Consider the following 13,261-nt stretch of genomic DNA (forward strand, 5'->3'; position numbering starts at 1 on the left):
AACCTTGCTCTTATTCACATTTACTCTTAACTTTCTTCTTTCACACACTTTACCAAACTCAGTCACCAGCTTCTGCAGTTTCTCACATGAATCAGCCACCACCGCTGTATCATCAGTGAACAACAACTGACTCACTTCCCAAGCTCTCTCATCCCCAACAGACTTCATACTTGTCCCTTTTTCCAAAACTCTTGCATTCACCTCCCTAACAACCCCATCCATAAACAAATTAAACAACCATGGAGACATCACACACCCCTGCCACAAACCTACATTCACTGAGAACCAATCACTTTCCTCTCTTCCTACACATACACATGCCTTACATCCTCGATAAAAACTTTTCACTGCTTCTAACAACTTGCCTTCCACACCATATATTCTTATTTTTCTTATTATACTTAATCGCCATCTCCTGTGTTAGTGAGGTAGTGCAAGGAAACAGATGAAAGAATGGCCCAAACCACTCACATACACATGTATATACATAAACACCCACACACGCACATATATACTCCTATACATTTCCACATATACATATATATATACCTAAACAGACATATACATATATACACACGTACATATTCATACTTGCTGCCTTCAGCCATTCCTGTCGCCACCCCACCACACATGAAATAGTATCCCCTTCCCCGTGAGGTAGCGCTAGGAAAAGACAACAAAGGCCACATTCATTCACACTCAGTCTCTAACTGTCATGCATAATGCACCTAAACCACAGCTCCCTTTCCACATTCAGGCCCCACAAAACTTTCCATGGTTTACCCCAGATGCTCCACATGCCTTGTTTCAATCCACTGACAGCATGTCGACCCAAGTATACCACATCGTCCCAATTCACTCTATTCCTTGCACGCCTTTCACTCTCCTGTATGATTAGGCCCCGATCACTCATCTTTTTCACCCCATCCTTCCACCTCCAATTGGGTCTCCCGTTTCTCCTTATTCCCTCTACCTCTGATGCATACATTCTCTTTGTCAATCTTTCCTCACTCATTCTTTCCATGTGACCAAACACCCTCTTCTGCTCTCTCAACCACACTCTTTCTATTACCACACATCTCTCTTACTCTTTCATTACTTACGTGATCAAACCACCTCATACCACATATTGTCCTCAAACATTTCATTTCCAACACAACCACCCTCCTCTGCACAACCATATCTATAGCCCATGCCTCGCAACTAAATAACATTGTTGGAACCACTATTCCTTCAAACATACCCAATTTTGCTCTCCGAGATAATGTTCTCGCCTTCTACATATTCTTCAATGCTCCCAGAACCTTCATTCCATCCCCCACCTTGTGACTCACTTCCACTTCCAGGTTCCATCCTCTGCTAAATCCACTCCCAGATATCTAAAACACTTCACTTCCTCCAGTTTTTCTACATTCAAACTTACCTCCCAATTAACTTGTCCCTCAATCCTACTGAACTTAATAACCTTGCTCATATTCACATTTACTCTCAGCTTTCTTCTTTCACACACTTTACCAAACTCTGTCACCAACTTCTGCAGCTTCTCAACCGAATCAGCCACCAGCACTGTATCATCAGCAAACAACAAATGACTCAACCAAGCCCTCTCATCCACAACAGGCAGCATACTTGCCCCTCTCCTTAAAACTCTTGCATTCATCTCCCTAACTATCCCATCCATAAACAAATTAAACAACCATGGAGACATCATGCACCCCTGCCGCAAACCAACATTAACTGGGAACCAATCACTTTCCTCTCTTTCTACTTGTACACATGGTAAAAACTTCTCACTGCTTCTAGCAACTTACCTCCCAAACCTTATACTCTTAAAACCTTCTACAAAGCATCTCTATCAACCCTGTCATATGCCTTCTCCACATCCATAAATGCTTCATACAACTCAAATCTGTTTTTCTAAGTATTTCTCACATACATTCTTCAAAGCAAACACCTAATCCATACATCCTCTACTACTTCAGAAACCACAATGCTCTTCCCCAATCTGATGCTCTGTACATGCCTTTACCCTCCCATATGATTTCCCAGGAATACTCAACAAACTTGTACCTCTGTAATTTGAACACTCACCTTTAACCCCTTTGCCTTTGTACAATGGCACCATGCATGCATTCAGCCAATCCTCAGGCACTTCATGAACCATACACACAGTGAATATCCTTACCAACCAATCAACAACACAGTCACCCTCCTTTTTAAGAAATTCCACTGCAATACCAACCAGATCAGCCGCCTTGCCGGCTTTCATCTTCCATGAAGCTTTCACTACCTCTTCTCTGTTTACCAAACCATTCTCCCTGACCCTCTCACTTTGCACACCACCTCGACCAAAACACCCTATATTTGCCACTGAGGGTATACTATAATAAAAATCATCTCCAACCTCATGATACCAATGTCATCTTCCCACAAGAGCAATGCCCATAAATTTCCCCTTTCTCTACTTCAAAAAGCAAAATCAACAAACTTCATCATAGTTTTTACTACATATTATTCCATGCCACATAACCTGACACACAAGAAAGAATGGATTGTACTCTTAAAGAATTTCATTGAGATTGCTATGAGAAGTATTCTATGTATTTCTGATTTGAGCAATATTATTAAGAAAAACAAAGCTATTAACCACCAACCTGCTATTATTGTCAACTGATAATGCAGAAGTTCACTGTTAATATTGTCAATTGATGATACAATAGTTCCCACTCATGTGAATTCCAGAAGGTTTTATTCTACTAATTATCCATATATGCCACTAACATTCTCCAGGGAGAGATGGAAGAAATATCATATAACTTAGTCATCCACATATCTCACCATAAATAGGGCAAGGAATAGAGTGAATTGGAGCGATGTGGTATACCGGGGTTGACGTGCTGTCAGTGGATTGAATCAAGGCATGTGAAGCGTCTGGGGTAAACCATGGAAAGCTGTGTAGGTATGTGTATTTGCGTGTGTGGACGTATGTATATACATGTGTATGGGGGGGGTTGGGCCATTTCTTTCGTCTGTTTCCTTGCGCTACCTCGCAAACGCGGGAGACAGCGACAAAGTATAATAAATATAAATAAATAAATGTGTATATTATGCAACCTCAGACTCTCTCCCCTAATAGATCACCTAATAATAAAAAATTGAATTTTAGCATAAAGAAACAATAACTGAAGTATTGCTAAATTTTTTGGATAGGAAAATTGCTATGTAGTAAAATGTAATTGAAGTTTGTGAGCAGCTAATAAGAGGCAGACACCACCAAGGGAGTAGTACCCTCTAGTCATCAGCAGGATTAGTGACTGTGATGCTGTGAACCAACATAGCAATGGCTCCCATATAACCCTACCCATACCCAGGTCACTGTCTCTCTGTCTTATAAACATTTTGGTTCCCAGAACAATTCAAAAACACAAAACTCTACTTTTGCTTTCACTTAACACGATAACATGCAACTCAAATTTCCTGCATATCATAAAAGGTGGCTATTAGGGGTGGGAGTAAGAACTGGGGACCTTCTCCTTGTATTTTACTTTCCAAAAGTGCAAACATAAGATGAAACCAAGTTTCATTTGTCCTCTTTTTCAACCCCTACACCTTCCTACACTAAAGGCTAAGAAGCAGCACTGGAGTTTACTAGTTATGGAGACTCTATTTCTGTGGCCATCCCCTTGAGGAAGTTCTAGAATGGAACAGGTATCAATGATATAGATTGATGAAGTGCACCTTCCTCTTGTTCTCCTGCTGCTTCCTCTTATACATCTCACAATCATTTGCACTTCTTCCCTCTACTTACTGCCCATGTGGCTTTCTTTTCTCTTTCATTAAAAACTTCACTTCATCATCCGACCCTCTCTCACCTGTGCACCTACCCCCTTCTGCATTTTGCCTCATACATCTCTAACAAGTGCCAGCAATGCTTCCCTAAATACTTGCCATACCTTAACTACTCACCTTGCTTCATTTATTCACATCTTTTGTCATTCTATACCTAATCTTGCTTCACTTACTCTCATATTTTGCCATTCTACATCCAATCTGTCCTGACATTTTTACACGTGTCTTTTCCAATCTTGCTTACTTCACCAACACCTCACTCATATCATTTCTTCTTTTCTGAAAACCTCTATAAATCTTCACCCTTGCCTCTACCAAGTAATGATCAAACATCCCATTGCTGCCGCTCTCAAAACGCTCACATTTTAGAGTCTCTCTTTTGCTATCTATATATATCTCTGATGAGTGTTCCCTTCTGGAACTACAAGGGGGTGGCCACAGCAATAACTCCAGACCTGCTTCTCAGTCTTTAGTGCCTCACCCTTTTAACAAGCCATTGGCAGAGGGTAAGTGTAGTGCAGTGTTTGCAAAGGCTCCTACCTAATGTTCCAACTGACTACTGCTACTTAATGCTCCTACCTAACGCTCCTAACAACCATTTCTACCTAAAGTTACAACCTAATGCTTCTACCTAAATGTTCCTACCTACTACTTCTATCTATTGCTCCTAACATTTTGCCAAAAGGCAGGGTTAGAACATAGTGCTCACCACAGGAAAATCTAGATATTACAAAAAATGAGCTGAGTGAGTCAAGTGTTGTTAAGTGTTATGTGTGACATGGAGAAATTGTATGTATGTGGACAGAATGCCAGTAGTTCACATGTGGGTGAAACAGAAAGATGAGACAGCTACCTGGGTTAGAGTGCAACTTGGCAACCACTCAAGTGCCAGCTCACCATGCAAATGTCACTAACCCTCCTGATACCCAGGCTGGTAGTACCAGTAAATATCCCTCCATGGTCAATGACTGCCTACCAACTACTATCCACCTCTTTTGCGAACCTATCAACTATCAAAGTATTCAAATTATGCCCATTCAAGTCTTCCCTACTCACCCATGTATACTTTCGTATGTTCCTCTTTTAAAACCAAGTATTTCCAACCACCAGTCCTTTTTCAACATGACTCCACTGGCTGTTCACCATTCCCCTTCACCTCACTGAACACCCAATGTTCCCCAGTCATACCCTCACCTACCACATTACTCACTCTCAAGTTTAAATACCCCATTACCAACATTCTTGCACCAAAACTGCTGACACACTTACTCAGCTCCTCCCAAAACAACTGCCTCTCATAATCTTTTGTCTTAAGGCCAGATGCACAGTCACCCATCTCTTCCAAAACACTCATTTTTACCCACATCATTCTGGAGCTCACTTCCTCACACTCACACATTCCCAAAACTCCAGCTTCAGCAGTTGTGCTAACACTTCCATAGTTTTTGCTCTCACGCCAAACCCTGAGTTTACCCCCAAGGCATTCCCACACCATTCTGCCCCGTTACTATTAAATTTGTTTCACTCATGGCGAAATATCTAGGTTCCTTTCCACAAACATACTACCTATCTCTTTTCTTCTTAGTCTCTTTCCACAAGTATACTACCTATCTCTTATATTCTCATCCAAACACATTTAGACACGCAGCAGGGCCTTCAAGGAGGCTTGGTTTATTCCTCAGCTCCATCTTTCAGAAATTAAAAATCCATTATTATCCCACAACCAATTTCTAGAAAAAAGTCCTTGTGTTACCCAAGACCCTTCTTAAAGGCTCCTGCAGCCTTGAGATATTTGTATTGGTGTTAAAGCATATGAGAAAAATAACTAACATATCTGGGAGTGTGGGTTCAGATGAGTGTATATAATTATATATCCTAAAACTGAATGGAGAAAAACTGGAGGAAGTAAAGTGTTTTAGATATCTGGGAGTGGATCTGGCAGTGGATGGAACCATGGAAGTGGAAGTGGATCATAGGGTGGGGGAGGGGGCGAAAATCCTGGGAGCCTTGAAGAATGTTTGGAAGTCGAGAACATTATCTCCGAAAGCAAAAATGGTTATGTTTGAAGGATTAGTGGTTCCAACAATGTTGTATGGTTGCGAGGCGTGGGCTATGGATAGAGTTGTGCGCAGGAGGGTGGATGTGCTGGAAATGAGATGTTTGAGGACAATATGTGGTGTGAGGTGGTTTGATCGAGTAAGTAATGTAAGGGTAAGAGAGATGTGTGGAAATAAAAAAAGTGTGGTTGAGAGAACAGAAGAGGGTGTTTTGAAATGGTTTGGGCACATGGAGAGAATGTGAGGAAAGATTGACCAAGAGGATATATGTGTCAGAGGTGGAGGGAACAAGGAGAAGTGGGAGACCAAATTGGAGGTGGAAAGATGGAGTGAAAAAGATTTTGTGTGATCGGGGCCTGAACAAGCAGTAGGGTGAAAGGCGGGCAAGGAATAGAGTGAATTGGATCAATGTGGTATACCAGGGTCGACGTGCTGTCAATGGATTGAATCAGGGCATGTGAAGCGTCTGGGGTAAACCATGGAAAGCTGTGTAGGTATGTATATTTGCATGTGTGGACGTATGTATATACATGTGTATGGGGGTGGGTTGGGCCATTTCTTTCGTCTGTTTCCTTGTGCTACCTCGCAAATGCGGGAGACAGCGAAAAAGCAAAAAAAAAACTGATCAAAGCACACAAACAGCATACCATTCTCTAGTGAATATTGTATCTTAAAACAAAAAAGCATGCCGATCCATGGGATGAAAATAATTGGTAAGGCAGCAGATGTATCAGCATCTGATTCAAAATATTTCTGCACTGCAAAGCAGCTGGAAGGAGTAGATTGATAATGTCATCTCTGTGGTGGTTTCTAACTTGTCAAAGGTAGGGCCAAAACAATCAAACACTTGTTTCCATGGTTGGATACATAGTGACAGGTGAGGAAGGATGGCTAAGCATTGGAAGGCCATAACCCTGATTTTCAAAAGACACACTGAAGGAGAGAAACAGGAGTGGACTAATGACTAATACGTATGTGGCTCAAGGGTCAGCATCAATGTTCGATACCCATGAGTTTGCTCTTATTTATGGAGAAAGCACAGAGTTTATCTGATTAACTGAAGAATAACTGGAGAATGTTGAACCATGGAGCCTTTTATATACATTTGCGGTACTGCTGCAATGTGCTAATGGCATTTTTCTAATCATCTAGACTTTTTTCTGCTTTGTCTAACTAAAATACTTTAGATATGTTGTCCACAAATGCTTCCCCAAATCACAATGCATCACTGGGGAAACCATTCAGATTAATATAATTTTGATGAAAGACGAGTCTTCTGGTAATGTACTGATATCAATCATGAACATTCTGTATATATAATGCACAGTAACAAGTGTAATCACTGACCCAATAAAAGAATCACAATTTAAGACATCCCAGTAACTTATAGATCACATACCTTTTTAATCAGTATTGGAGCTTTTTTCCCAGGAATAAGAGCTGTAGAGATAATGACATCAACTTCCTTGGCCTGCTTAGCAAACAGGGCCATCTCTGCTTCAATGAACTCCTTTGACATTTCTTTTGCATAACCACCAGTACCCTCACCTGATTCCTGAAGCCAAGATGCTCAGTGAAAACAAAGATACATTACAAGTATGTCACTGCAAGATACATCTAAATAACATTCACCTACCATGGAAAAGGTACGCTGCAATCTGACAGCGCTAAAAAACAAGATTCACCAATAAAATTCTAAACTTTAAACAATTGATATCATTTTCAAGTGTGACTTTTGTGAACATTATGAGAATCAAATGTTTGTGAACAATATGGGAATCAAAACATTTTTTTTTCAATCATGCAATTTTTTTTATCATCTATATCATCTTTTTCCATTACTATGGTGTGGATTTTATGCACTGATCATTCTTCTTACACTTCCAAAACCCTTTTAATGCACTTTTTCCTCCTACCTCCATGACACAAAAAAGCAGAATACATTTCTTTTCTCATTTATGAAGATGTGTACAAAACTATCAAAACCTATGCTATTTCTTATCAGTTGACTCTTTCAATGCAGCAGTCCTAATATCCACTGTTCACTCTATAAATGGGATATAGTAATCTCATATATTCTGAAAAATCATCTTCAAAAGTTTGTCATTATGGTCAAACAATTTTCTAAATAAAGAAAAATACAACTCAACCTAATAAAACACAGTTTACCTGCGACAATGTGGCCTTTAACTTATACTACTCTGCTTCCAGGCAGATTAGGTACTCCCAGGAGCACTGTGAAGCAGACAATATGAGATGTGCATTATTTATGGGTTAAAGTTAGTTGTAGTTTGCTGATAACATGGTGCTTGGGGCAGATCTGAGTGAGAAACTTCAGGAGATGGCATCTGGTCTGGTAGTGTGTGTGAAATGAGAAACTTGAGAGTGAATGTGATAAAAGCAAGGTTACAAGGTTTGGCACTGCAGAGAGACAAATTAGTTGAGGTGAGAGTATAAATGGAGAACACTTAGAGAAGTGAAGTACTTCAGATACCTAGGAGTGGATATAGAAGCAACTGGAACCATGGCAGCTGAGATAAGTCATACAGTGAATGATGGGGCAAAGGTCATGGGAACACTGAAGAATGTGTGGAAAGACAGGTCACTGTCTATGAGGGTGAAGATAGGTGTGTTTGAAGGTATGATAGTCCCAACAGTGTTGACTGGATGCAAGGCATGGGCTATGGATAAGGATGTATGGAAAGGGGTGAATGTGTTGGAAGAGATGTGCTCAAGGGCAATATGTGGTGTGAGGACAGTTATAAGTAGGAAGCAATAGTACAAGAGAGAGGTGTGGTAATACAACCAGTATGGTTTACATGAGTTTACATGAGAAAGACAGACAACAGGAGGCCTGACTGGCCTCTGCTTGGGTTGTCTAATAAAAAAAAGACTTTAACTTGGCAAGAAAATGAAATTCCGCTCAACAGTTTTTTAAGCTATCAATGACTCCCAGCTGCTGCAAATCAAACTTCTACTGTCCCCATTACTACTATTGTTTATACAGCTTATTTCTGGTGTTCTTCTGAGTATACCTGAATTCATAGAATATATGTCTAAATGACTTTTGAAGGTATCTATGGTCTTAGCATTCACTACACCTAACGGTAACTTATTCCAATGCTCAACACATCTATAGGAAAAGAAGCTTTTTCCCACATCCATTCTACATCTTTTGGCTTTGAGTTTTATTCCATTTGTCCTGGTAACTGTATTTTCTTGTATTTAAAAAAATTTAAGTGATTTACTTCATCAAACCTGTTGAGAATTTTGAACAACTGGATTAAGTCATCGAAAAGTCTACATTCTTAAGGAAGAAGAGATCCAATAATTTTAGCCTTTCTTTGTATACTAGATTTCTAAGGGATGGGATCAATTTTGTCGCTTGTCTTTGCACTTGTGCTAATTTTTTGTTTTTTTTATAGTATGGGGACCAAACTGGACTGCAGATTCAAGTTGTAGTCTTACTAGAGAATTATGAAGTGTGAGAATTGTTTCTGGGGTCTTGTAATCTATGTTCCTGGCTATGATACCTAACATCTGGATGCCATTTTTTATTGCTGCTTGACACTGTTTAGTGTACTTCAGATTGTTGCTCATGATAACTCAAAGGTTCTTTTCTTCATTCACTTCAGTTAGAGAGTTTCTGAATAGTTTAAAGCTGTAACATATAGTCTTTTCTCTAAAGTGCATAACTTTACACTTGTTTATGTTAAACTTCATCTGCCATCTGTCTGACCACTCTGAAGAGGATGTGCTGCATTGGTTTGGACATTCTGCAAGAGTGAGTGAGGAGAGGCTGACAAAGAGGATACATGTCCCAAAAGTGGAGAGGACACTGAGAGGGACACTGAATCAGAGATGGAAGGGGGGAAAGAAAAAGATATTCAGTGCACAGGGCATAAAGAAGCAGGAGGGTGTAAGGCATGCATGGGACAGAGTGAATTACAGCAATCTGGTATACAAAGGGGTTATGTGTGGTCAGTTGACAACCAAGGTATATGAAACAAGCAGGGGAAACTATGGATCCTGGTTATAGATAGGGGGCTGATGTTTCAGTACATTACACATGACTGCCAGAGAATGGATGTGAGCAAACGAGGCCTATTATTCACCTATTCCTTGTGCTACCTCACTAATGCAGGAAACAATGATCGAGTATGAAAGAAAGAAGAAATATGATTATCAAAGGTTTATCACTAACATCCATTATGTTCTACGACTGTCACAGTACAAATCAAATTACATAACATGAGGTGCAGATCTCATACAGGCCTCCTTGACATCTCCACAGAAACTGTGGAAGAAATCAGGCAACACTGAGAGTGTTTGGTACTAATTCATGGGCACTAACGGCAGTATATTTCACCTAAAGACAAAGGTGACTGATTAAATAATCTTAAACTTACAATATCCAACCTACAAAAACAGAGAAAGATGATAGAGGAATAGATATGGCCCACCCACAGTGAATGCAACATGATTCTGCAATCATGGATATTGAAAGAATGCAAATAAGGCACAAAATTCCTGCCTTTAACCACAAAAACACTTTAGAATTCACCTCTGATCTTCCTGGTCCTCTATGGGGCCCATCTCCAATTCTCACATCAGTTTTTCTTACTCTTGCTAACATTGTTCATTTCCACTTCACTCTCCTCTTCAGATAAATCAAGAGGTAGTTTTCCCTCATTGGATAAAATTTATCCAGTACACTCCTTATTTTTAAGGGCTTATATGGTAGCAGGGGTATGGTATATCCTAAGAGGAGGACAGGTAGGGATGCACTGGGGCTGCAGATGCATATCAGATGGGAAAAGTCCCACAAAAAGGTGTGAGATTATCCCCTGTGCTTAATAGCAGGTTCCCAGCTCCAAACTGTTGCAATTATTTGTTTGGGTTGCAATGAACAGCCAATTCTGGGTAACACTGTAGATAATAGGACCCTACTAAGCATGCCTCGATTGAGTACCATAGTACTGCCAAATTACACTATATTCAAACAAGCATGGTACAAAGCAAACAGTATCCTCTGATATGTCAGCAAAAATGCTTAACATAAGGAGCAAGTATTCTCATATGGCTTACAATGAAATGATGGGTGGAATTGCCAGTTTCAACCTATTTTTCTTTTCAAAACTCCTCATGACCTTCCCATCTCTAGTTAAACCATAATTTCATCTCTCAACACAAAGCAAACTATCTATCAATCTATATATCAGTATATATATGTCTATATATCTGTCCACTGTCCCACACAAGAGGCTGGTATAGAAAGTGTCCACTGTCCCACACAAGAGGCTGGTACAGAAACTGTACACTGCCCCACACAAGAGACAGGTACAGAAAATGTCCACTGTCCCACACAAGAGACTGGTAAAGAATCTGTCCACTGTCCCACACAAGAGGCTGGTACAGAAACTGTCCACTCTCCCACACAAGAGGCTGGTACAGAAACTGTCCACTGTCCCACACAAGAGGCTGGTACAGAAACTGTCCACTGTCCCACACAAGAGGCTGGTACAGAAACTGTCCACTGTCCTACACAAGAGGCTGGTACAGAACTGTCCACTGTCCCACACAAGAGGCAAATGCAGAAACTGTCCACTGTCCCACACAAGAGGCTCGTACAGAAACTGTCCACTGTTCCACATACAAGGTAACTACAGAAACTGTCCACTGTCCCTCACAAGAGGCTGGTACAGAAACTGTCCACTGTCCCACACAAGAGGCTGGTACAAAAACTGTCCACTGTCCTATACAAGATGCTGGTACAGCACTGTACACTATCCCACACAAGAAGCTGGTACAGAAACTGTCCACTGTCCCACACAAGAGGCTGATACAGAAACTGTCCACTGTCCTACACAAGAGGCTGGTACAGAATCTGTCCACTGTCCCACACAAGAGGCTGGTACAGAAACTGTCCACTGTCCTACACAAGAGGCTGGTACAGAACTGTCCACTGTCCCACACAAGAGGCTGGTACAGAAACTGTCCACTGTCCCACACAAGAGGCTGGTACAGAAATTGTCCATTGTCCTATACAAGAGGCTGGTACAGAAACTGTACACTATCTCACACGTGAAGCTGGTACGGAAACTGTCCACTGTCCCACACAAGAGGCTGGTACAGAAACTGTCCACTGTCCCACACAAGAGGCTGGTACAGAATCTGTCCAATGTCCCACACAAGAGGCTGGTACAGAAACTGTCCACTGTCCCACACAAGAGGCTAGTACAGAAACTGTCCACTGTCCCACACAAGAGGCTGGTACAGAACTGTCCACTGTCCCACACAAGAGGCAAATACAGAAACTGTCCACGGTCCCACACAAGAGGCTGGTACAGAAACTGTCCACTGTCCTACACAAGAGGCTGGTACAGAACTGTCCACTGTCCCACACAAGAGGCAAATACAGAAACTGTCCACTGTCCCACACAAGAGGCTCGTACAGAAACTGTCCACTGTTCCACATACAAGGTAACTACAGAAACTGTCCACTGTCCCTCACAAGAGGCTGGGACAGAAACTATCCACTGTCCTACACAAGAGGCTGGTAAAGAAATTGTCCACTGTCCCACACAAGAGGCTGGTACAGAATCTGTCTACTGTCCCATACAAAAGGCTGATACAGTAACTGTCCACTGTCCCACACAAGAGGCTGGTACAGAAACTGTCCCCTGTCCCACACAAGAGGCGGATACAGAAACTGTCCACTGTCCCTCATAAGAAGCTGGTACAGAAACTGGACTTTCCTGTAGGTTTACGAAAAAAACTCCTCTTGTGGAAGGGAAGACATAGATACTCTTTACAACAGAACTGGAACAACTTTGTGCTCTACATAGCTACCCTTTTTCACATACATTATTTGTCCATGCCAATCATGTAAACACTTTAGGAACATATATACTAAATTCCCCCAAAACACAAGAAAAAATCCATTAAGACCCAATACAAACAATTCATCTGCTCAACTCTAAGCAAAGCCTCACCTGCCTGGTCTTCAACCCTCTCAAGAGCAAGTATAAGAATGCTACAAGTCACACATAATGGTACACTAAACATAATTACAGGCTGCCTAGTAACAACACATACACAATGAAACAAAGATCCTCCTAATATAATTACAACTCAATATGCTTGGGACTCAATTCTAATGAGTTACACTAAATCCATCCCACACAAACCAATCCATAACTAACCATCAATCTCCAAGTAGAAATAAAATACTTACCCCAGCATCATACTTCAGCAACCTGTACTCACACACACATATCTCCTTTACCCCAACTAATATAAGACAGAAAAAACAGACACAAAATAACCCATTAAACACAAACCATCCTCCCTTC

At 41.0% G+C, this 13,261-nt stretch overlaps 1 protein-coding gene across 1 annotated transcript in view; it reads right to left on the bottom strand.

Annotated features, from left to right (window-relative positions):
- LOC139751997 (NAD(P) transhydrogenase, mitochondrial-like) overlaps window positions 1–13,261 on the bottom strand; it is a 129,822-nt gene that overhangs the window by 81,439 nt on the left and 35,122 nt on the right. Inside the window, exon 7 of the mRNA XM_071667758.1 lies at window positions 7,306–7,461. Within this exon, the coding sequence (XP_071523859.1) occupies window positions 7,306–7,461 (156 nt within the window). The remainder of the gene's footprint in view (window positions 1–7,305; window positions 7,462–13,261) is intronic.

Source organism: Panulirus ornatus, chromosome 12, assembly GCF_036320965.1.
Source record: "Panulirus ornatus isolate Po-2019 chromosome 12, ASM3632096v1, whole genome shotgun sequence".
NCBI lineage: Eukaryota > Metazoa > Arthropoda > Malacostraca > Decapoda > Palinuridae > Panulirus > Panulirus ornatus.